Below are 26673 nucleotides of genomic sequence, written 5' to 3' on the forward strand. Positions count from 1 at the left end.
GTAACAGGTCTACAATTTACATCTGATGAGTTGTTATCCTGGACCAATTATGTTTAAGTTTCGGAAGCATTCTCAGATGGAAATAATTGTGATCTTGGGATTTCCCTATATCATTTACTTTATAATTTTGAATCAATCATCTTCTTTTATCACCTTCTTTAATGTGTACTGAATCTAATTCATTAATTTAATTTTTTCTCTACCTTTGGATAATTTTTGATTATCATTACCTGATAAGACAATGTACAGTTGCTCAGCACTCTTTGAAATAAAGTTACTTATAATTTTTATTCATCTTTAATGTCTGCCGATGACACTGACAAAGAAGATTTTGCTTCCTGAACACTTTTGGGTGCATTTTATGGATTTTGTGCTGCTGATCATGAAAATCACCTTTAAATTTTCCTATCATGTACCATTTTCTGCATTCGCACTTCTTCCCTGCTGATTTTGGTGCAGTCAGTAAAGAACATGGTGAAAAGTTCCACAAGGACATTGCAAGCATGGAAAAGTGGTATCAGAGCAAGTGGAATCCATGAATGATGGCCAATTATTGTTGGACACTAACATGAAAGGCATCAGATGCTAAGTACAAACAAAAATCAATAGCAAAACTTTTTAAGTCAGTTGAGTTAACACAATGTGTCAGCATCAATATGCAATGAAACATGTTAAATTCAATGAAAATTAATGTTTATCCAACTTCCTATTTGATACAGCAAATCTGAAATTATCTTTGTGTTCAGCTTGAAGTTCTCTATTATAATCCCCATATTTTTTTCAGGAGGCAGACATTTGGAAAAAAAATATTGTACAGTGTAATTTTAGTTAGGATTAACTAGGACTTCATTAACAGCACCCAACATTTGCTCTGTGACCTTGCTTGTCTGTAAGAAGTTGACCAACTGCTACTTATAATTGCTGCCCAGCATATTGCAAAAGACGGGGAAATTACTCCATTCAGTCACCTGGCTCAGAACAACAGTGTGAGGTGAGATGCTGCTCAAGTCTAAAACTTACCCCAGTCATCATAACCATGGGTCAACTCGTGTCCTATAATAGTACCGATACCTCCATAGTTGAGGGATCTGTAAACAATTTTTTGACATGAAGCAAAGTGTAAGTATTTTTGATGATAATGAATGAATAATTTATACAGGAAATGTTATGAACTTATGGTACTTACTGAGGAAATTCAGGATCATAAAGTGGAGGCTGCAAGATTCCAGCTGGAAATACTGAGAAAGATACCAAAAACATTTTTGACAGTCGTAGTACTTTTACATCTTGACAACTCTTGTTTTTAAAAAAAAGCTTTTTATCTATCTCTTGTAAAAGGTAGTTTGCCATCTTTTCAATGCAACTTTGGGTTGACTGTGTGTCCAGGAAGAACATGCTCAAAGAGAAATTAGACTGGAGAATTCAGATTAGGAAGATTCTCTGTTTCTACCACACTCCCTTGGTAAATTGTTTTTTCTGTCAGAATAAAATGACTGTAGCGTAAATATTAATTGACCAGAAATATTGTTGTTCTATGTTTATAAAAGAATGCCAATTTTCAACCATTAAGTTTAGGTAATGTTTGGACAGACTAGGGTCCAAAAATACAGAGGAAGAAGCTTTATAGATGTAAGAAGCCAATAAGGTCCTTACATGAAAATAAATTTTTATTCTGCTTGCAAATCTAAAAGTTTGCAGCTACTGGAAATTTGAAATAAAACAAAAGTGCTGGAAATGCTCATTCAGTCGGAGAACATCCGTGGAAAGAGAAGGGAAGCTATATTTCAGGTCAAAGACAGGATGTCATAACTGGGAATGTGAGAGTATGTTAATTGCAGAGTGAATGGGGAAGGGATGAACAGCTCAAAAGGATTTTCTCATAGGGTGAAGCTAATGTTGCTTGGATATTCCCAATATTTATGAAATTGTCTGTGTAGCGTGACTGAGAACACTCAAGACCAAAGAGAGTACAACACGCTTTTCTTCAGTAAGAATAGCACACATGGTCTTTGGACTGAACTGGGGTTTTGGCAGGGATCCAGGGTTTATATTGGCATATGTGGGGGCGGAGTCGGGGGATGAACCAGTCCTTAGAACATCACACCAATAGTGAATTTCCAGTTCACTACAGTCTGTTAATGTTAACAAGGGAAGTTAGAGAGGGATAGAACATAAAAGCTGTGAAAAGCAGATCAGAGATGTAGGTGAAATCTGGAATCAATAAGGGAATGCCAGAAATATATAGCACATCAGGCAGCGTCTGCCGAAAGTGGAAAATTAGTTAATATGCCAGATAGATAAACTTATTTAAAAATTGGCTGGTTCTGATACAAACAGAAAAAGTGAGCCAGTTGATATTGATGAATTTGATATTGTCCCAACAGCAAGAACCTGCCTGGACAGGTTCTGTTCCTCAGGCTTACATCGGACCTCCATAGAACAGAGCTAGATGCCACAGCAAGATGTCAGAATGAGAGTGAGATGGAGAATTAAAGTAGCAGACAATGTAGTGCAAGTTCTCTGCAAAGTGCTACCTAATATGCATTTGGTTACTCCAACATATGGGAGAGTGCACTGTGAGTACCAAATTCAATACACTAGAAAGGAAGAAAGCAAGTGAATTGCTACTTCTCCTGCAAAGACTATTTGAGACACAGGATGGTGAAAGAGCACAATGTTCTATTTCCTTTAGTAGGATGAAAAAGTGAGAAGGAGAGTGCTTGGTGGAGAAGGAAGAGTATGAACCAGGGAGTTGTAAAGGCAAGGTTCTTTGCAACATTCAAAGGGAAGGAGAGATTAAGTGGTTTCGCGTGGTTGGAGCTCTGACAGTAGTGAAAATTATTCAGTAAAGAAGGCAGAATCAAGCTCTGTAACTGCTAGCACAGCAAATGCCTGCCTGACCAATCATCTCAAAATTTATTTGAGGAAGTGATAACCCAGTTTGTCTCTGTATTTGATTTTCATTAGGTACGTGATAAATTTCCACATGAAATTTGTTAATAACGTCAAAGCTGTGATATAGTGAGGAACATTTAAATCAATTAAGTGGCCCAAATGGGATCAATGCCTTCTTAAATTTGTTCTGAATTAACTGCTTGTGTTAAACACAACAGAACTGTTGTGCAGATGAACCTGCTCCTAAAGAATTGCTACATTTGAAGGATTTCAATTTGATCAAAGAAGATGCAACAGAGACATGTATCCAAAAACAAATCACAAAAATAATAAAAATGATTTATTTCACAAAACAAAAAAAATACACAAGTAAATTAACTATGAATGTTGGCTCACAAATACAGTACAAATTAAATCTTTATTCATTATCAGTGCAATGAAATATTGATCTGTTTTTACTCACCCATTTGATTTTGTGTGGACAAGTAATAAGCATTTAGAGTTTGAGGAGGAAGCAGCCATCTATTAACAAAGTTATATTGGATTACAAATCTTGTCACCATTTTGTATGGAACTATTTCAGTGTCATTATGACCTTCAATAATGAAGAGAACTCAACATTTTCACAAATATTCAACCTAGGAATACGAATAAAGCATCTGTTTCGATTTGCTACTTTTCTGCTGTTACATAGCTAAGATTGTAGGGTTTAAATATCAGCATTCCTCAGATTCATATTTCAGATTCATCAGAATACATAGATGACATGACATACAACCCTGAGATTCTTTTTCCTTTTGGCGAGGCAGAATTACCACCTTTGGTGGTGCAAATAATACTGCACACAACCTACAGATGTAAACAAATAAATCACAAAATTCTGTTGACACTGTGGTTGAAGTGAAAACACAAAGGAGAGAGGAGACAGCAGCAATGAGGGGGCTTCACTGCTTTCCATTAAACCTGCTTGCTTTTCTTTCCCCTCCCCTTTGCTGTCTTTCCAGTTCTTTCACCCACCCAGCCCTATCATCACCCTTCCCCTCAATGCTGCTGTCCTGCCTCTCCTTTCTCCACCTATATTCTCCTTCCTTTGCCACGCACCCCCCCCCCACTCTTTTGTTCAGACACTTGCTGGCATTTTCTTATACTTTGATGAAGGACTCAAGCCCGAAAAGTCAGTTATGTATCTTTTCCTTTGCTATATAAAGGACACTGTTGGCCCACCGAGCTTCTCCAGCATTTTGTGTTAACAAATAAAGAAATGTAAACAAACTGTACAATAAAGAGAGGAAAAAAAATAATGGTGCAAAAGTAAGAGGCCTTAAATGAGTCCCTTATTGAGTTTATCGTTGAGGAGTCTGAACATGGAGGGGTAGCAGCTTTTCCTGAACCTGGTGGTGTGAGTCTTGCAGCATCTATATCTCTTTCCTGATGGCAGCAGTGAGAACAAAGCATGTGCTGGTTGGTGTGGATCCTTGATGATTGCTGCTGCTCTCCAACGGCAGCATTCCTTGTACGTATTCCTGATGGTGGAAAGGGTTTTGCCTGTGATGTCTTTGGCTGTATCCAGTACCTTTTGCAAGGCTTTATGCTCAGGGGCATTGGTGTCCCCATAGCAGACCATGATGCAGCCGATCAGCACACTTTCCACCACATATCTGTTGATTTTTGCCAGGGTTTTCAATGTCATACCAAACCTCTGCCAAATACTGAAGAAGTAGCAGCACTGACATCGTTTCTTCATGATGCTATTAGTGTGTCGGGTCCAGGAAATATCCTCTGAGATAGTGACTCCCAAGAACTGAAATTTGCTCACTCTCTCCGCCTCTGATACTCCATTGATCACTGGATCGTACACCTCTGTTTTTCCCTTCCTGAAGTTAACAATCGTCTCATTTATTTTGGTGACATTGAGTGCGAGGTTGTTGTTGGCACAACATTCAGCCAAGTTTTCGATCTCCCTCCTACTGACTCACCGCCCATTTTTATACAACCCACTACTGTGGTATTGTCAGTGAATTTGTAGATGGTGTGGCTGTCGTACCAAGCCACACAGACATAGGTGTAAAGTGAGTAGACCAGGGGGCTAAGCAAGCAACTTTGGTATTGATGGAGATTGAGGAGGATATGTTCTTACCAATCCTCACTGTTTGTAGTCTGGATGTGAGGAAATCAAGGATTTAATAACATAGTGAGGAGTTGAATCCTGTGCTCCATTTCACTTGTAGATATCACAATGTGCTAGTATATAGTAAAATGAAAAATTAATTGAGCAGAATACTCACGCAGTCTTGTCCACTTGATGGTGTATTTTTCTGACTGAGAGTTTGATGTTGTACCTTATGCTGTTAAGCACATTTCTAAAATAGGTTTTCTCATGCACTTCAAACTAAAACAAAAGAAGAATATGCGACTGAAAACCTACTTATTTTCAAGGTTTTGTTTTCAGTATATTTTTTACAATTATAGCATCTATTGCTTCATTCCTCTTGTCTATTTAGTTAAACAAATCTTCCAGATAAAATTTTACATGCCCATACTTACTATTCTTCATTTACTATCTCTTTAATATTCTGATTACTGATTCCAGGTATTTGCGCCTCCTTCATATTTTTGGATCGGTTACCACTTTCAAGTTTTACTAGTATCCATTTTTTTAAACATTTCCTTATAGATTGCATTGAGTACAAACTTTTCTGAAATCTAAATGCGGTTTGATTTTGTATACCTTATTTTTATTTTGTTTTTATTTGGTGGAATTAAGGGAAGATTTTCTACTGCCCTAGGTATATCTTAATAATTATGTCAAAAATATCACAACATACTAGATCTTGTAGGTTGTGGGTTTGAATCCTATTCCAGAAACTTAGTACAGCAATCTAGACTTGCATTCCAAAGATAGTATCGTGTCTGCAAGGCTGATATATTTACCCAGAGGCCCTATCTGCTTCCTTGGGAAGAAGATTTTGGGAAATATTTGAGGAGAAGCAAGATAGTCACCTGACAAACATCATCTGAACTGATTTTCTGGCCGTTGTCACATTGCCTGTGCTCATATTACCTGCTTGTTTCCCCACATTATTACAGTAACAGTTCTTCAAATGTGCTTTATGTGGCACATTTTATTAGGGATATATGAAAATTGGTTTAATGAATCAGATGGATTCTTAAATTATCTTTATTTCCAAATCTAAACTCCTCGCCCTATTATTAAAATTCATATACTTAGCACCAATATCATCACATTGCCATATCTTTTGGTTTTTAAGGTAGTTGCTGCTGTTAAAGAAAACTTACCTATTTTGCAAGGTTAACTTTCCAAAGCAGATGGAACATACCAATAATATCTTCTGTCCATCCTTACATAGTAAGACATCAAACTAATGTCAAAATATAATTATTTTATTTCTTGGGAGAATAATACTCAAGTATTATTTTCTTGAAAATAATGCAAAACGGCATCATATATTATACTTGATTTCTTATCTATTTATCATCTTAAACCTCAATCTTGTAGATTTCTGTGTGGGTTCTCTGTTGTTCAACCTTCAGGAGTTGTGAAACTTTAACAATTGTAATGAAGTATAATCTAGAATAAAGACTAGACCTTTTGGTAAAGGCAGACATCAAAGAAGAAATTAAATAATGCCTTTATACACCTATACTGCCCATACGATCATTTGAGGGAAAGAGTATTTGAAGATGACAAAAGATTCATGGTCTCCTGGGCCAGAGTGATCCATGTCTGCCTTCATGTTTGTATGATCTGAACTGCCTACTACAGTTAAAATACATTCAACACTGTCTCTGCAAAATCTCTGGAAGGACAAGTTAAGCAATAATATTGTTCTAATGCCAACATCCCTGGCTTGAAATTCTAATTACAGTCAGACAGCAAGTTTGTTTCCGTGCTTGGATTCCTGAGCAATCTATTTTGAGGTTTTCTCGCAGGGAGAGTCTCCCAGATCGAAAGGTTCAAAATCTCTGAAGAAATGTAACATCCCCACTGACAGGCCAGAGACTGTTCAAAGTGAAAGAAGAGATTTGGGATGGTATAGGGAAGCTCAAGACCATACATCAAAAGCACACAGAAACCCTTCATAAGTAGTGGAAAGAATATACTGGCTCACAAATTGGAAATGTCTTATTAGCCACCTCAGAACCTAGAAAACTGGATGGAAGAAGTAATTCTTGATCGCGATGGACTGCTCAGGGAATAATGTGGCTTTCTGATATTTGTTATTTTTCTTTAAAATTCTTAAGCAAAAATTATCAAGACTTACACCGTATTCTTTATCAACAGCATTAGTAATTAGCAGAAAGTCCGGATAGCCAATCATGACCATCATATACCGAAGCTGAAAGCAAAAGAGAGATTATTTATATAAACATTTAGAAGGAAGGATATTTTCCTATCTCAAGCAAGGAAATAAATCCCAATAACAGACTTTTCAAATTGCTTAATTGCAGGAACCTTCCATCTGTTGCACACTATGCTATTACCCTCCCTGCCAAAAGCCAAAATTGCATTTAGTGCACAGAAGACACTCTGAAGAATATGGTTAAGCATAATTGTATGATTGAAGATCCTGTTTTGTTGATAAGCCATTCAAGTATCAATCTCTTAGTTTTTGATACAAAAAAAATGCAAAATACTGTAAATACTCAGCAGTTCAAGCTATATTTGTGGGAAGTGTAAGTGTGCCATCAATCAGGGTCAGAAACCTTTCCTCAGAACTGGAAATGAGGCAAGGCTTGTTAAAGTGAAGGGAGTGTGGAAGACAAGATGTCCCTTATAGGGTAAAACTAGGGTGGCCATGGGGGTAAGCTGTAAACAAGGCTATCTGGCCAATAATTGAAGGGAAGCACTTAGTGTGTGAGAACATAACATAATAAGAACATAAAAAATAGGAGCAGGAGTAGGCCATCCGCTCCATTGAGCCTCCTCCACCATTTAACGTGATCATGGCTAATCTGATGATAAGTTCATCTCCACCTACCTGCCTTTTCCCCCATATCCCTTAATTCCCTTACGATGTAAACATCTATCAAGCATGGTCTTAAATATATTTACTGAGGTCACCTTCACTGCTTTAATGGGCAGTGAATTCCACAAATTCACCACTCTCTGGGAAAAGCAGTTCCTCCTCATCTCCATCCTAAATCTACTACCCTGAATCTTGAGGCTATGTCCCCTAGTTCTGGTCTCTCCCACCAATGGAAGCAACTTATCTACCTCTATCTTATCTATTTCTTTCATAATTTTATATGTTTCTATTAAATCCCCTCTAATTATTCTAAATTCCAGTGAGTACAGTCCCAGATGACTCAATCTCTCCTCATAGGCTAACCCCTTTATCCCTGGACTCAACCAGGACTGCCTCCAAAGCCAGTACATCCTTCCTCAAGTAAAGAGACCAGAACTGCATGCTGTTCTCCAGATGCGGTCTCACCAGTACCTTGTACAGTTGCAGCATAACCTCCCTGCTCTTAAATTCAATCCCTCTAGCAATGAAGGCCAACATTCAATTTGAATTCTCGATAGCCTGCTGCACCTACAAACCAACTTGCGATTCATGCACAAGCGCTCCAAGTCCTTCTGCACGGCAGTATGCTGCAATCATTTGCCATTTAAATAATATTCTGATCTTCCAATTTTTCTTCCAAAGGGGATAACCTCACATTTGTCAACTCAGTGCTCCATCTGCCAGACCTTTGTCCAATCTCTCTGCGAAAGAAAATGAGATTTGCAAAATGCCGAGCAGCAGGAGCCCAAAGATCAGGCAGGACACCTTGTCCACTTCCAGAGAGAATAAAAGTTTAAAAAGAAAAATAGCTGAGCTAATTGTTTTCTGAAGTTGCAGAATTCAATCTTGAGTGTGGAATGCTGCAATGTGCCCAGATGGAGGGGGAGGAGCTGATCCTCAAGCTTGTGTTAATCCTCACTGTGGCAGTACAGGAGGCCGCAGACCAGTAGATGAGAGTGCAGGTGAAATAGGGAAAGATGGTCAGCAGGAAACTCAGGGCTGCTCCCTGCAAACTGAGTGATCACCCAACCGGTGTTTGATCTCTCCATTGGAGAGAAAATCATACTGGGAACAAATGAGACTGGAAGAAGTACTTGAATCACTGTTTGGGTCCCAGGACAGTAGGAAGGAAAAAGGAGAACTGACAAGGAAACAAGGGAAAGTTCTGTAAACAGGAAGATTATTGGGGGAGATTAATAGAGCCATCCCTGCAACATGCTGAAAGAGGAGGAGAGGGGAAAAGATGTCCAGTGGTGGGATCTCTTTGAAGGTGACCCAGATTGTGGAAAATGACTTGGTAAATGCTGAGGTTGGAAGGCGAGGACAAGGGGAAAACCGCCTTTGTTCTAACTTGGAGGAAAGGGGTCATAACTAAAGCATGGAGGATTTACAAAGTGCAGTCAGTGTTTGTTAACATTGGTCCAGGGGAAACTGGGTTCAGAAAGAAAGCAAGCATTTCAGAGGTGCCTGTGTGAAAAGACTCATCTTTGGAGCAAATAAAATGGAGATGGATGAACTGGCAAAATTGAGTCTTTACAAGATGCAGGGTGGGACGAAGAGTACCCCATCCCACCCTGACCTATTGGTAAGTTGCCTCCTCCGCTGTCACAGTAGGACTAATGCAAGCTTGAAGAACGGTAGACACAAGAGACTGCAGATTCTGGAATCTGGAGCAAAAGACAATCTACAGCAGGTCAAGTAGCATCACTGGGAGAAAAAGAATGGTCAATGTTTCAGGTCAAAACCTTTCATGAAAACAGACCAGCACCTCACCTTCCATCTGGGCAGGTTACAGCCTTCCGGTTTCAATATTGATCTCTACAACTTCAGTTAATTGATTTTTTGGTCTGTATCAGTCACTCATGTCTGATATTAGCTCAGCTTTTTTCCTCTCTTTCTGGGAATGGAGGACATGTTCAATCTGACATGCTGGCCTTATCCTCCCACTCTGCATTTTGCAAGTCACCTCATTTTCTTCTCATGGATGTGGCCTGACCTCAAGTATTTCCAGCATTTGTTGATAATTGCTTAAATTTATCTCATGGTTTAATCTTGTGTTTCATTCCAGTGGAATGAAAAGTTTTTTTTTCATACCTCATGTCCGGGCATCATTGACAAAGCTATTGCTTATTGGCTCATCTTAATTGACCATGAGAATGTGTGAGAAGCAGTCCTTATTGAGGGGTCAGCAATAGAAGGGTTTAAGAACTTCCAATTCCTGGGTGTCAATGTCACTGAAGATCTATCCTGGGGCCTCCATGTCGGTGGCTCACCAGTGGCTATACTTTGTTAGGAGTTTGAGAAGATTTGGTGCATCATCAAAGACACTTGCAAATTTCATCAGGTGTACTGTGGACAGTATTCTGACTGGCCTGATTTTGAGGTGCCAATGCACAAGACAGGAAAAGGCAGAAGAGGTTTGTAAACTTGGTCAGTGCCATCATGAGCATTGGCCTTCACTACAAGAGGTGGTGTCTCAAGAAAGCAGCCTCTATCATCAAAGATCCTCACCTCCCTTTTTATCACTGCTAGTATCAGGAAGGTGGTATCGGAGCCTGAAAACAAACATCAAACGGTACTAAAACAGCTTCGTCCCCTCTGCCATCAGAGTTCTGAATGGAAAATGAACCCCAGACACTACCTCACTTTTTCTCTTCTTTTGCACTAATTTATATTTTGAAATATAATTAAAAGCAATGTTTGCACCTGTAATGCTGTGGCAAAACAATGAATTTTGTATCCCACGTTCCCATGACAATAAATTCTGATTCTGATGAGAAGTCTTCTTGAACTTTTGCAATCATCTAATGAACATCCTCCCACTGTGCTGCACAGTGGGAAATTCCAGGAATTTGACTCAGTGATAATGATGTCTTCAAGTCAGGATGGTTTGTAACAAAGAGGGGAGCTTGAGAAGGTGGCGATGTTCTGTGACTGTATTTGTCCGTCATTGAGGCACTCATCCAGGTAAATGGACAATGTTCCACAACACTTCCAGCTTATGCCTGCAAATTCTGGAAGGAATTAGGAATCTTGGAGTATTTACCCTAGTGAGAGTATGACACTGGGTAATGGAAAATAGGGTCAACTGGAGGACAAGGTAATAATGGGACATTGCATATACACTGTTTGGGTCTGTAACAAAATTACAGTTCTGAGAAAAAATAGAGCCAATGAAGACCAACCAATGTTCCTTCCTCTCCTCTTACGTCGATAAATAAACATAGGAAGTAATTATACATTTCCAAACAAATATTCCAAAGGAAGAAGGAAAGTCAATGAAATAATTATGTTGATTTACATCCAGAGCTGGAGACAACAACCAGCCAAACAGAAATAACTGATTATGATAATTGGTAAGAGAGAACAGAAGATTTGCTTTAGAAATTAATAAAGGTAAGGATAAAGATTGCAAAAAAACCTCCAAATTATTTGCCAGTGTAGGGAAATGTAGCAGCGAAATGTGTGATTTTCGATGGAAAGAACAATGACCATGGAGATCAATGATGGTGTTGAGAATCTAGAGTACTTATCACTGCAAGGGCACTTTTTCTCTTTCTGATTTATCATTGACATTGCTAAGCATAGATGTTGTCACCCTGCATTGACATTTTGGCTTTTGCTTATATTCCAGACTTATATTGATCTTTACATGAGCAATAAAACATTCTACTCTTACTAATATGATGCCAAATTGTATCATTCAACAATATTCCTCATATATCAAAGTAACAGCTTCTCAAAACTAATTAATTCTGTGCAGGAAACTTAGACTCCGGCCTGCTCTTATAACATTGCATCTATGCAGTTAAGGTTCTGAATAATGGTACTCCATTTCTCTCTACCTCCCCAGGATGTTGATATTTTGATGGCACAAAATACAGAAATCGGATACTATTGAATGTGTAGGGGAGGTGATTAAACAAACTCTTGCTGGAGATAGATATTGCTTGGTACCCATGAGCGTAAATTAGACTTGTCACATATCATTTCAAGCCTGCATGTCGAGAAAGTCCTGATTCAACTAGTCATAAATTGTTTTATTATATGATGCAATCATCAGTGAATAATTGGGCAGCACCGTTAACGCAGCAGGTAGCGTAACACTGCTACAGCACCAGCGACTGGGGTTTGAATCCAACTCTGTCTGTAAGGAGTTTTGAACATTCTTCCAATAGCTGCTTGAGTTTCCTCCAAGTGCTCTGGTTTCCTCACACCCATCAAAACATACCAGGGTTGTAGGTCACTTGGGTGTCATGGCCTCAGAGGCTGAAATAAAGAAATTGAGGTGATAATGAACTGAGAAAGGTCTGGAGGAAGTCAATAAGGCAGCTTGGGTCTTGGACACTGTACTTGAGAAATTCAGCAGTTATCTTCTGGGTAGACTGTGATGTTTAGCCTCCAACAACAACAATCATCTGTGTTCTATATTTCATTCTAACCAGTGGAAAGTTTTGCCTTTGATTCCCATTGGCATCTGTCAGCTGCTGACTAGGTGTCAAGGACAATTACTCTCCTCTCACCTCTGGATTTCAGCTCTTTTCATGTTTGCACTAAAGATGCCTGAAATGCTGGCAGAAACCCAGACTGAGCATCGGTAATGAGGTTATTGGAGATTTAAGTGCTGCTTGACAGCAGAATTGACAACACCTTCCATCTCTGCTGATGAATGGTGTTGATTAATGAAGAGTTAATTAAGAAGACTGGATTTGTTCCTTTTTTTTTAAAGAACAGAACATACCTGGAGAATTTTCTATGCTGTTGGAACTTAATTGGTCAGACTTGACTTGTCCTGAAGAACACATCTTCAGCACAACATGTGGGGTATTTTTAGGGTCCATGGTCTTTATTATTTGGTGAGATTTGTATTACATCATATTACACAGAGGGACTTGATCGAGCTGAAAACTCATCTTATCTTTTTGCTTGTCAGTTGTTTAAATATCCACCACTATTTGGGACTGCATGTGCAAGCATTGCAGGACTTTGATCTGTGGTTTGAAAGATTCCATTGTTCTGACTACACGACAGCATCCTGCTTCTTCTACATGCTCAACGCTTTCTAATGTTACCACTCAGTTGGGATTATTTGGTGCTGCTTCACAAACAACAAATTCTATGACATCTTCATGATAATAAATTCTGATTCTGGAATGGTTTTCAAATCTTTATTGAACCAGAATCATTAATAGTAATGATAAAATGCACTGGTTATAGTAATAAAGAAATATAGTTTCACTGCTGAAGAGCTACAGCACCTTATAGATTCTGTCAGATGTGTTACAAATTAAGCCCATGTAATATATTGATGATACATGATGGCAGGATGTCATGTCCTCAGAGTGAAGAAAGGGCACTCTATCCATGAATCTGCAAGTCTTTTTCAGGCTGTTAACTATTTTATGGAAAGCTTTTCCATTTCTTGGCACTGGACCCCAAATATCAGTGGTAGATGGTACAGAATTGATTGAGGTTGTGTGTTGGGGTTCGCTGAGTTTGGTGCTCAGATCAATGCTTAGTGAATTCAGTTTTATTTTAATTATATTTTATAAATAGTGGTTTCCTTGATCTTGGTGGCTTGCTAAGAAATTTCAGAGGAATTTTCCTTTGAACTGCTAGCTGTATATACAAGAAATTCAATATCATAAGATGTAGGAACAGAATTAGACTGTTTGGCCAATCGAGTTGGCTCCACTATTTAATATGATGGCTAATGCATTTTTACTCTCAACCCCATTGGCCTGCCATCTCTCTGTAACCTTTGACACACCTGCTAATCAAGAATCTATCAAACGTTCACTTTAAATATACCTATTGAAGGTTTTGACAGTGGCAACAAATTATGCACATTCACCACCTTCTACCTTCAGAAATTTCTCCTAATCTCTGTTCTAATGAGACGTGCCCTCCACTCCAAAATTCTCCCACTACTGGAAACACCTCCATGTCCACCCTATCCTGCTCTTTTAATATTCATAAAGTTTAAAAGTTGCCCTCATCCTTCTAAACTCCTGTGAAAATAGGTCCAGATCCATCAAATGCTCCTCATAGATTAATTCTCTCATCTCTGGGATCATTCTCATAAACATTCTTCAACGCCAGCACATCCTTCCTTCGTTATGGGGCCCAAAACTACTCCAAATGTGGACTGACCAATGCCTTCTAAAGTATCAGGATTATATCCTTGCTTTGATATTCTAGTCCTCTTAAAACTAATGTATCCAACACTTGAGTACCAATAGATTTGTACTTAAGTTTTTAAGTTCAGCCACTTATTGGAAAATGTATATTAAGGATTTATTTTTGTTGTTATAGGACTGTCAAAGTTCAGCAAACACATGATATTTACAATTAGCAGTGAACGGTATTGTGAATGACTAAACACTATCACAGAAATTTTGCCATTTAACAATAGTACATGCACAATATAATCTATTCATGTGAAACATTTGGAACATTTCTAAATGATAAACCCTTTCTTCTTCACCCACAGGCAAATAAGTCAAACTGACAATATACAGTTGTAATCTAATTATAGAAGGAGACTAGAATTGATGTATCATCGTAGATCTTCCACTGCATTTCAGTCAAAGCTAATTAGATGATTTAAAATCCAATATAAAAACCCAATATTATTTAGTGCTGCTTAATGATATTTCAGTAGGATTCCTGAAACAGACCTTTGCTCTTGCTGCTGCTTTTGTTTCTTCATCCATCCAATCTAATTCATCTAGACGATGATCAAATGCATGTTTAATATCTTCAACCAATTGCTGTACCTTATCAGAATAAAAATAATCATAGTTCTATAAGATGGTGGTTTATTTGCATGATAATTCAAACATATAAAATTAATCTATTGTTGGAATCTTAATGGAAAAAAGAACTTACTTTTATTTTGCTGGAAGATGAAAAATATTCTTCAACAAAAAGAGCTCCCAGAGCCATCCCAAACTGCTTATTGGCTTGGTTTAAACACATTCTACCTAGATCAATCTGTTTCTCTGCGCCATCCAATTCTTTAGAGAAATCTTGAATTGCATCTCTGAATGGTGTGGAGAGATGTTCACTCAGAGTAACTACAATGCGCCAAATCATATAATTATGCAGTATCCTGAAAGTATGACCACAAATATCAATGCTCAATGAATGCATTATATGCATACTCATTACTTCTTTTGATAATATTTTCACAGGACGACCACAATCATCAATTCAGAGCCATATACGGGTGAAACATTTTGGTATCTAACAGCACCTGTACTTTTTTCATTGGGAAATGGGTCCTTTGAGTTATCTTCAATCAATATGTGATTAAATAACTTCTTCTCGTTCTCTTCTTTTTCTCGGTCTCCATATCAGAAGAAATATTATCTAATGCTACCTATTATAAATCTATGGACTCCCACATCTACCTATACCTCCACTCACCTTCTCCTGAAATGTCTCATTCCTTTTCTCTCAGTTTCTTTGTCTCCCGCTCCAAGGATATCCTTCCACCAGACACATCTTTCCCTCTCCTCCCATTCTTCCGAGACCAGAACTCCCTCATCCACTTATCCCTTCCCCATCCCCTGGCACTTCCCCCTGCAACCACAAGAAGTACAAATCTTGTTCCCACACATCCTCCCTCAACACATCTAACAGCCCTTTCATATGAACCAGAGAATCGCGTGCACCTCCTCCAAACTGTGTTTGGAGCACATGTTGTATGTTTCTCTCGATTGTCGAAACCAAGTGTAGATAGGACAATTGTTTTGCGGAGCACCTATGGCCTGCCTCAAATGGCCATCCCCACTTTTATTCCCACATCCACCTGTTTGTCTTCAACATTATCCATTGCCTCATTTTGGTTGTCTACAGCCCAATGGTGTTAACACTGAATTTTTTAACCTAAGGGAACCCACTCCCCCAATCAAAAATAACCACCCCTGTTTCTCCATGGATGCTGCTTGATCCACTGAGTTTCCTCAACAGTTTATTCTGCATTAGGATTGATCATTTTAATTTCAGCAATAACAATGGCATCCCAGAGTTACAGAATTCCAGGATGGCTCATTGAGATTTCCAGTCAGGAGTAATACATCTAGGCTCCTCTCTGAATTAGCTGGGGATTAAATCGATTCCACGATAAATGTGGCTACAAGTGTGGGAAGAAACTGCCATTGCTCATTGTCAGGGATTCACCGAAAGTGTTTCATGAACATACAAAAGAGGACCTTCCATTGAGTAGTCCATGCCTCTAGCAGAAGAATTTGGAAGGTCAAATCAGTATGAAACAAGAAAACTCAATCATTTTACTCTTTGACTTTCAATCAAAACTTTTGGGTTGATATTGTTCAATCACTCTGAGAAGACCCGACAGGATGATTGTCTGCCTCCTGTACCATTCTGACTCTCTGATAAGCATGCAAACACATTTATGTTTGTATATCAAATCAAATACATGGGAGAATATATTCTTCTGGTTTACCATTTAACTCAAAAATCGCATTTGGGAGTTAACTATCAAAGAGGGACTTCTGCTATTAAAATTAACATTTCCACCTTTGAAGACAAAATCTTATTTGCAATTTGCTATAAAATGATTAATCAGGGTCAAAATGTGAGTTAATGTCTGCATAATCGGTGTAACGACCGAATAAATTCAGAGTGAATATGTAACACGTCTAAAACCACTTGTGTATTCAAAAGTTCTATTTGAGTGTAAACACTTAGAATTATCATTGATGGGCAGTCACGGAGGGTGAAAAAACCAATATAACGCTTCACTGCAGGCTTGAATAACAGACAGGGTATATCTAGAAAAATATTAAGCCTTTGTAAATAAACATGATCAATTTTATGAGTCAACTATGTCAAATTAACGATAGTGTTCACAGCCCATGTTTATCATTTGTTAAATGTATTTTGTTCACTTGTTCTCATATACCTTCATATATTTTTTTCCTCTGCCATTGATTCTGGAAGCAAGCAGCAGAGTTTTGAACACTGACTCTATTGGGAATCCTGCCAAAAGCACAGGCAGCTGACACAGATCCTCATCAGTTTCCTTTGGGCAAGGAGAGTCTGAAATAATGATCATTATGGAAATGGATGAAATTAATCACAGAAAGGTCCTCAGGGATATTGACCTATAAATTTATACTGGAAATGCATGATACAACTATTATGAGTCACTCGATTCCATTGACTTAACAGCAAAAAAATATTCCCATCACAAAGCAGTGAAGTCAGAAGGTGGGTTAAAATTTCCAAAATATTGCACTCTTTTAAAACATGTCCATTTCTGGTACTGCTGGATCAATGTTTAGGGGAGAGTACAAAAGCTGCTCTCGGAAGATACCAATTTACTCAAATGTACTAATGAGGTAACGTACCTCAGATTTTAACAAAGTATTGGGTCTAGGAGCTGAACATAAGATTTCCCAAATTTCAGGAAAAACCTGCAGTTAAAGCGGGCTAAGAATGGTCATCTCATCCTTATCTCTTAAAATGGCCACTGTGCAAAACATCTTCCAAAATCTATGATTTTTGCCCATAGTTGCATCAAAGATTCTGTGATCCATTTAATCCACAGCACAGTATTTTCAATCCTCCCGAGATCCTGGTATCCCATAATCTTCCAAAGGATACCATATGCAATCCCGACCCTCTGCATTCTCCCCAATAAAATGAGATATTTGCCTCTTTCCCCTTCAAATTTCCACACCTCATGGGAAAGGCCATTGACTTAAAATGTTAAATCTGCTTGGTCCTTCATAGATACTATTTCATCTGGTGAGTATTTCCAGCAGCATCTCAAACCACAATCTGCAACTTCTCGTTTATCTTCATGTGTATGTTTGCCTTTTATATGTACTTCTTTTGATCTGATTTAATATGCTCTTTTCTGGTAATGTTTGACATAAAAGCAGGTGACATGTTTGCTGAACACATATTCTGTCCAGGAGCAAGACCTGAACCTCCTAATGTCTTGCTATATTAAGTCCCTCCAACCACAGTCTGCCATTTTTTTTCTAGTAATTTCTGGCTAGCTTTGCTTCAAGTTTCAGAAAAAAAAATATTTCTTTTGAACTCTGCAGCTCTCCACTTTGAACTATGGTCCAGATTTTGTAATAGTAGTGACAAAATTAAATTAGCAACAACTTCAGGAGAGTACACACCTATCCAGTCAAATATGGAAACTTAGCTGAAATATCTGAGGTCTTCAGATATTTGTATGTCATTATTTATTAAAAGACTGAACATTTCTGGCTTTGTTTCAGCCGGTGTCAAGACTTTGTATTTGAGTTCCAGACATTGATTAATGACATTTGATCAACAAAAATCATCCCCTAGAGGTACGGATCTAAGAAATGGTTGCAAAAGAGCTGCTACCAAGAATTAAAAGTTGTGCCCAGAACTCCTCATGTTTGTTATTTCAGTGCCTGAAATCTGGACTGAAATCTGGATCTAATTTTGGAAGGGAATGTAATCATGACTAAATTTTAAATGAATAATGTCACTTTATAAAATCGATCCTTGTTGCAATTTTAACAAGGGACAGAGAGCTGGTTACTTGATCAACCTTTAATGCCATCTGAAAAATTCCAATAGGCTGAGATGATGCAATAGAAAAGGGAATTTCTGGTTCACTATAAACCAAAGAGCAAGTACACCATTAACCATTTCTTTCCATTTTATGTCTTGAATTGAATAGTCTCTAACCACAATAGGGAATCAAAAGAAAGGAGCAGGAATGCATCATTAAGCCACTTTTTAAAAAATTCTATCCACATTCTTCCCATAGGCCTTTATCCTTTCAGCATTGAGAAACGTTTACTGTATATATCGTTGTTGAACACATTTAATGACCTGGTCTCCAGTGCCTCTTGAGATGGATAATTTCACACCTTTACCTCCTTCTACATGAAGAAATTAATCTTCTCAATGGCATATTCCATACACTGAGGTTGTGGTCCCTCATCCGAGAGTTTCCAGTCATTAGGAAAATCTTCCCTGAATCTAGTCAGTCTGGTCCTGGTAAGATTGCATAGATTTTTGTGAGATCTCTTCTTCAATACTCCAATGAAAATAAATCAAACCAACCCAATCTCTCCTCTTATGTCAGTTCTGTTATTCAAGGATTCGGCCTAGAAAAACCTTCGCGGCACTCCCTCCATGGCAAGAATATTCATCCTCAGATGAGGAGACAAACTGTGCACAAAATGCTGGAGTGGGTTTTAACAAGGCTACATACAGCTGTTATGTACAAATCATCGTTCAATGAAGGTCAGCATAGGATCTGCAAATTTGGCTATATTACCTTTAATCACCAAAATGGTGCACAATGACAAATCCCTCTGGCACCTCACTTGTCAGTGGCTGAGAGCTGGAAGATTATTGTTTATTTCCTGCTCAAATTCCTGTCAAATAATCTTCAATCCATGCGTGCATTATTTCCAACACTATATACTTCAATTTTCCACATTGCCTTCTTTTGTGGAATTTTATAGAAAGCATTTGCAAGCACAAACACACATCTGCTGGTTCTTTCTCACCTTTTCTGCTACTTCATCTTAAAAGAAATACTCCAAATGAGTTGGTCAGCAGGATTTCCCTTTCATAAACCAAAACTGACTGCGCAATCCAATTCATACTTCTACGAGTCCTGCATCTTCTATTACTGATAGGTAAGACACTTGGAAAGAGAGCTTGCAGTACTCATTGTAGATGGAATGAACATACACAGACCCTGAATTCTTATTCAAGCCTGGTTGGCACAGGATATGGATGTTGATGCTGCCAATCTGTATAATAGGAATCACAATTGAACATGCTAGAGTTGAAAGCTGTCCTGTGCAACACTTCCAATGCCAGGATTCTGCCAAGATCCAGACTCAACAATCAACTTCCATCTATGCCACAGATTCTGAGCAGACCCTGGATCATTTCCAATAGAGATGCCCCTACTGATGCAAAGGCTGGGAGATTTCTAGTTCCCATCAATGCACTGGAAGGTTCCTGATACAGTAAGTGAAGACACTCCTTCCACCTGAACTACCAGCTAGGATTCAGACCTCTGGCCCAGTATAAATGACACTTTTTTCTCCATCATAGTCGACTCACTGCAAAACACTTTCCCACAGCTGGAACAGAGCTCTTCCATGCTCTTTGATAACAATCTATCAATCACATTACCAAAAGCTGAAAGGTACACAAACTGCTAATTGGCTTCTTTCTGTGGTTGTAAAGATGGCAAGTTGAAAGGATGAGACTAAAGCACAAAAATAAGATTTGATTTTTAGATTTTTGAGTTTGGTAAAATGTCTACATGCTGCTTATTGTCTTGAATGTAATTGAATGCTTTCTTTAATGAGTTAGATAATGGATATCAAACTGTTGTAAGCTACTTCCTATGTGATTGTAAACCCTGAAAGGTATTAAGAGTTTTATGGTTTATTTTTTATCATTATAGATCTAATGCAAAATGAGCTGGAACAAACCCAGAGAATAAAAGCTGAACAGCGTCAGTTTTAGAACCTATAATTGACTACTATCACTCACACCGTGCCTATTCAAGGGAAACAGCAAAAATGACAATCTATATTTCATTATTAATGCCACACTCTGTTTGAGAACAATGTCCCCCAATGTCTGCCACCCTCCATACCATCCTCTACATCCTTCACTTCACATTGTTCATCCATGTTTTGCTGCCTAATTCTTTAAATAATTTAAAATCTGTGGAAAGATACAAAACCCCAATGAGCTAACACAAACAATCAGAACCTCCAATTAACATTTTTTTTTTAAATTTACAACCTGATTTGAAAATAATTTTCAATGATACTACCTTGTCCAGGCTCAGCCTTGCAATGAAATGCGGTGGAAAGAGGATTACCTGCACTTGTATGTCTGCAGTTTACTTCTGTTGTTCAAATCCATCTTAATTTGATCTCCTTGCTAGTTAAATTCAGATTAAGTATAGCAGAGGCCGACAGCATCGAATCCACACTGCTGAAGATCCAACTGCGCTGGGTAGGTCACGTCTCCAGAATGGAGGACCATCGCCTTCCCAAGATCGTGTTATATGGCGAGCTCTCCACTGGCCACCGAGACAGAGGTGCACCAAAGAAGAGGTACAAGGACTGCCTAAAGAAATCTCTTGGTGCCTGCCACATTGACCCCCGCCAGTGGGCTGATATCGCCTCAAACCGTGCATCTTGGCGCCTCACAGTTCGGCGGGCAGCAACCTCCTTTGAAGAAGACCGCAGAGCCCACCTCACTGACAAAAGACAAAGGAGGAAAAACCCAACACCCAACCCCAACCCACCAATTTTCCCTTGCAACCACTGCAACCGTGTCTGCCTGTCCCGCATCGGACTTATCAGCCACAAACGAGCCTGCAGCTGACGTGGACATTACTCCTCCATAAATCTTCGTCCGCGAAGCCAAGCCAAAGAAAAAAGAAGTACACTCTAATATAGAAAAGGCTAGGGGTCTGCTTATTTTATTGAGAAGTATCTAAATATTAGCCCATATTTTATCTTTTTTACATAATGCGCTGAAGGTATACAGTAATTCTGTCATTAAAAAGGACACAACCAATGGATGACTATGGAATATTCTATTCAGAAAGAAGATGCATACCCCTAATTTAATATCTCACAATAGGTTAGATTTGTATCCCAGTTTCTACAAATCATTCTGAACATACTTTTACCCTGTTAAATATCACCATTTATACAAAATGTATAAGAGAATCATATGAATAAGGTTATATTAAATTTAAATATATTTCATATTTAAGGTACATTTTACCTTGGAGAAGTCTTTGATATGAGTTCTGAAACTTTTTGTATGTAATCAGTGGCGAGCACCACAATTTCTTCATCCTCTGAAAGATGATCATGAAATATTCTGTCAAGTAAATGCTTCCATTGAACCTGTGAAATTAAAAGAAAAGTAACACCTAGGTCAGTGACCTGATTTAAAGGAGAAAAGTTTGATTCTAATTTTCAAAAATGAACCAAATCTACTCACAGTTGGTGCAATGTGCTGTAATTCTCGTAAAGTGATTTTGTTGTACATGGTATTGACATCTCTTCTTACAGAATCAGACTCAGAGATTGTAATCTTCAGCCACATATTCAGGAAAACAAATTAATTTAAATATTTTCACAATGTGAACTGTAACAAGATATTTTACTTAAAGTGACGTTTCTCTCATTTGAACAATAAAGGACACAAGTCATTAATTGGTAGCTGCACTGGATAGCCTCCGATGAATATTGAGTATCAAATCATTTTTTTAATCTCTCAATGAGAATAGATTACTCTTGCCATCCAAGTTCATTTTACTAATTTTGCAATCCTTCCCATGGGAAACAAGTACATTTCTGATCATCCAAAACGCTCAGGACTGGATGTGTATCGGTTAACTGCATTTTTTGGATAACTGAGAAATGGCTTTAAGCAGCCTGTATTTGTCAGCTGTGTTACCAATACTGGTCATTCACTTTGACTCCTTTAATTTATGGATGTTTAAATTCTTGCAATACTGTAGTTAATATAAATGCTGAATGAAATGACACTTTGATTTCCTTTTCTTAATGGGAGTTGGGATGTAGTGCTGGCACAATGTTATGATGGCCTCCTGGACTCTCAACCACTGCTTCAAACAATTTCTGTTGGTACATGCTTTTGCCTGCAATTCTTCCTAATGTTGTTTAATTTCATTCCAATTTTTCAGGCAAGTTGATTGCTGAATTGAAATTTCTCTAAATTACCCTGAATACCTAAATCTCTCAAGAGTTTAAAATAGACCCATGTCAAAGACTGACAAAAATTCACAGCCAGTCTGGAGTTTTACTTACATTTGCCAATTGTATCTCTAATTGTAATATTTCTTCTGTCTTTTTGGCATCATCTGCTCCAAGAAGATTTACTAATTTCTCCATCAGGTCTTTATATGCGATTAAAATCTGTACAATGTAAAGTGTAAGTTGACAATAAAAGACTTTAGTTTGTTTTCATGACATCTTGCAAATCTTATGAACTTCAAGCCTCCATTAAATCAGAATATGCAATTACTCATCCCAAGAGTAAATTATTGAGATTTAAATTGATTTTTCTTCTCTAAAGGATTCTCTGACACATTTCCACAAGTCAATAAAAATATTGGTTTGCTATCACAAATGGAAATAGATAATAGGAAAGCAAACAAGAACTGACTGCATCAACTTACCCAAACTGTGGTACTGTGGCAGTTGAAGAATTTAAACTATTTCCTTACATGTTGTAGATTTTTCCAAAACAGAAAATAATCTAATATTTATCTACTGTAATTTAAATATTTTAAACAATAACTCTTAACTCTAAATCTATTGCATGTTCTGGTGTGAAATAGGGATTTGTATTCTTTTCAGTGACAGAATATAACAAATTGACAATGTCAATGCTGACATCGGAGTTTGAAAGCAGAATTGAAAAAAAAACCAGAAGAACTTCTCTCTTGACCAATCCATGTAACTGTCTGAAACAATTATTTTGCAAGAGGCCTCAGGAAATGACATGCAAGCAGATGAGAATGCCTTGTACTCTTCATTTTAGCCAGAGCCACCAATGCTAAGAATCCCTTTTGAAAGTCTGAAATTCACATCCACCATTGATTGAATGGGAATCGGTGCTTTTACTTTTAACTGAGGATCAGACAGTAACTGACAAACCAAATAAGAAGTGGGTGCCCATTGCAATATGGATCAGTTATTTATTTATGCAAATATAGCTGCATGTGGAAGATTGTCACTCATTGCATTGTTCATCATTTAAAAAATTTTGATCCAGTTAATTCAGTGATGTGATTTGTACCAAACCTACAACTATAATGCAACCTACCTCCTACATCTATCTTTCATACAAAACTTTACGCTATTTCATGTCATTGTTCATCTCTTCTCGTTTGGTGCTTCCTGGTCTACCCTCTCTCAAAATTATCAATGCCTCCAACATGAAGTTATTCTTATTTTCAAACCTGATCTTTGCACCACTCTAAAAACTCATCATTATTCTATTTAGTCTCTTTTGTCCATCCTGGGCAGATTTAAGAATGGATTATTCAGACCGATAAACAAAAGGAATAAAATAATTCTAGAACACAGATAGCACATCAGGTTTGATGAGGTGGAGCGCCATCTATGGCAGAGATACAGGAAGGCTTCTCAACAGCAGTTCAGGGTTGGTGAGAGATGCTGGTGAAGCTTAAATCATAGAAATGAAATTATAGAGAATAAACATACATACAGACTGGTAGTTTGAAACGAATGAATTGTTCCTTTGCTGCTATTAGGATTCGAAGTAATTCTGAGTTTTCTGTTACTCAAGCATGCTTGGAGTTTTATTTCCTGTGTGTATTCATGTTCATGTAAAAATATAAAATCTGGGTGATGGCTTCTCTTTCCTGAAGCTAACTAATCAAAATGGAGAAAATTAGTAATTGGAAATAAAACAATAAATTCTGGAAATGTTGTCAGTGGGTCAGACATTAAACGTAGAAAAAAAATGTTAATCTTTTAGGTCACTGAACCTTCAAGATTTAGAAATCCAACATTGCAAGGATGGGAGTGGTGTGGAGAGAATGTCTACAAAAATGTGGTGACTTAAGAAAAGGTGGTAAAGGTGTGTTAACTGCAGCAGAAATATCAAGGGAAGGTGAAAATATGAGATAAATGAGAATATTCTGTGTTAAGAATAAACTTACAATCCTATTTAAGATTTTCAAAGCCACTAGTTAGAAAGAGATACCAATTTTCAGTGTTGACCCACAAAAAGCATAGTCACCTTTCAATGACAAACACTTCACAATTAGAGGTGCTATAAAGCTCAAGACAATCTAAGTAATTGTTTTACTGCATGATGTCCAAACAAATCAATATTAACTAAAGGAATTGCTGGAAGTTGAAAGCAAATACCTTTTGAGCAATCTTTTAATTTGGCAGCAATCTTTTAATTAGGCAGCAAATTCATTAGAATACAAGGTCAAAAAACTTGGGAAGATTATTTGCCACAACTAGCTCTCCGGAAATCCTGATTCTTTCCTAAATACTGATGTAATTCTTTATTTGAAGTAGTAATTTGTCAAGTCCCTTTACTATTCTGTATTAGGAATTAATTTGATGACCTCCTGAACATGTCAATGGAGAATTTACCATAAGGCAGTGGCAGACGTTTACATAAATCAATGGCAAAATTTAAACTAATAGCTTGCTCAGTTAATGATCACATTTGTTAATTCTTCCATTATATTTCTGTATAAAGTACATTTCTATATCATGTTATCTGGAGCTTTAGTATTGTAAGAACATTGAGACACATCAACCTTCATCATTTTTGTAATGGAATAGTTTTAAATTGCTTTTATATAAAATGTGGAATCATTTTGAGTCTTCTGAATCTTTTTGACTCACTCATCTTTATGTATGAAATCATACCTTGACACAATACTCAGCTGCAGCTTTTTTAACGTTTTATCAAATGTCAGAATCACTTCTTTCGATTTATATTCCATGCAGCTGCTAGGAAAACAGGCCATGTTATTTTTCTTTGCAGCTGGTGTCATACATTTTGCATCGATACCTGTCAACTCACATTTTTTTAAACATTAAATGTCATTTCTATTCTGAATGGCTTTACGTTTCAGTATAGAAATCTGGGACTCTCCTGATCATAGCTGTCCAATTAGAATGACTACCTTTGGTTTCCAATTATAAACTCAATCTATTACCCAATTTACAACATCCTCTTTTATCATAAGAACTTTAATTTTAACCACATCCTTAATGGAATAATAAATCTAGATTTTCAGGAGGGGTATTGATAACATTTTCATCCACCAATTCCGTTTTTTTTCCTCAACCTACTTTTTTTGTTGATTGTGTTGTGACTCTATTAATTAGTTAATTTTAATGTTAATTATCAAATGAAACTGCTAAATTGTGGGGCATTGGATTTTGCTTTTATTGGAAGAGAAATATGTATCCCTGTAATTTTTATACTTTCACAGTTCTCAAACAGCCAACAACTATATTTTATTGTGCTGAAGAGGATGAGAGGAAAATTGAAACAAAATGCCATGTATAAATCAGACATGTGCACAAAACAGTTACATAGTTCCCTGAAAGTGACCACACTGGTTGCCTTCATTGGTCAGAGCAATGAGCACAGCAGCAGGGACTGTTATGAGCCCAGAGGACCCCAAAACCCAGCAGCAACAGAAATTCACCAAGACAAATAGTTACTTAAACAAAAGTTGCTTTTAATTTTCTTTAAACACGAAAACTGAATCGAACTCTAACTTATCACTATTAACTTACTTAACATAACTTAACCCCCTTCTAATCCTAAGCACACGTGTATGTAATATGTAAGTTTAGAAAAGTTATTTGATTCATAGTCCAATCTCACTTCTCACTCCTCCAAGTTCACTGATTGCAGGCAATTCTTATACCGTGCACAGAATTTAACATTTATGAATTTCACCAGGCTTTGGTGCTTAAAAGATAAATGACTACTGCTCAGGAAGGTTCTTGTCGGCTTTCAGAGAGAGATTTTTTGTTCACTGGACACAAGCTGATTCCTTTAATCCGCCACGTTAGTGTCTTGCCGAAGAAACTTACCCCATCAGGGTTTTCCAGATGATAACCTCTTTCTTTCAACCTGTATTCAAAATGGTTTTTTTTTCCACAAGCTTGCCAGCTGGTCCTATTCC

At 37.6% G+C, this 26673-nt stretch overlaps 1 protein-coding gene across 1 annotated transcript in view; it reads right to left on the bottom strand.

The window, feature by feature from the left end:
- Nucleotides 1-26673, bottom strand: part of LOC138742535 (endothelin-converting enzyme-like 1) — a 79783-nt gene that overhangs the window by 20409 nt on the left and 32701 nt on the right. The window contains exons 3-12 of the mRNA XM_069897074.1: nucleotides 22784-22891; nucleotides 21951-22043; nucleotides 21729-21853; nucleotides 14814-15036; nucleotides 14603-14701; nucleotides 7179-7253; nucleotides 5181-5284; nucleotides 3359-3417; nucleotides 1187-1238; nucleotides 1021-1088 (exon numbers count right to left, since the gene is read on the bottom strand). Coding sequence (XP_069753175.1) covers nucleotides 1021-1088; nucleotides 1187-1238; nucleotides 3359-3417; nucleotides 5181-5284; nucleotides 7179-7253; nucleotides 14603-14701; nucleotides 14814-15036; nucleotides 21729-21853; nucleotides 21951-22043; nucleotides 22784-22891 — 1006 coding nt within the window. The remainder of the gene's footprint in view (nucleotides 1-1020; nucleotides 1089-1186; nucleotides 1239-3358; nucleotides 3418-5180; nucleotides 5285-7178; nucleotides 7254-14602; nucleotides 14702-14813; nucleotides 15037-21728; nucleotides 21854-21950; nucleotides 22044-22783; nucleotides 22892-26673) is intronic.

Source organism: Narcine bancroftii, chromosome 9 (assembly GCF_036971445.1).
Source record: "Narcine bancroftii isolate sNarBan1 chromosome 9, sNarBan1.hap1, whole genome shotgun sequence".
In the NCBI taxonomy this organism is placed as follows: Eukaryota; Metazoa; Chordata; class Chondrichthyes; order Torpediniformes; family Narcinidae; genus Narcine; species Narcine bancroftii.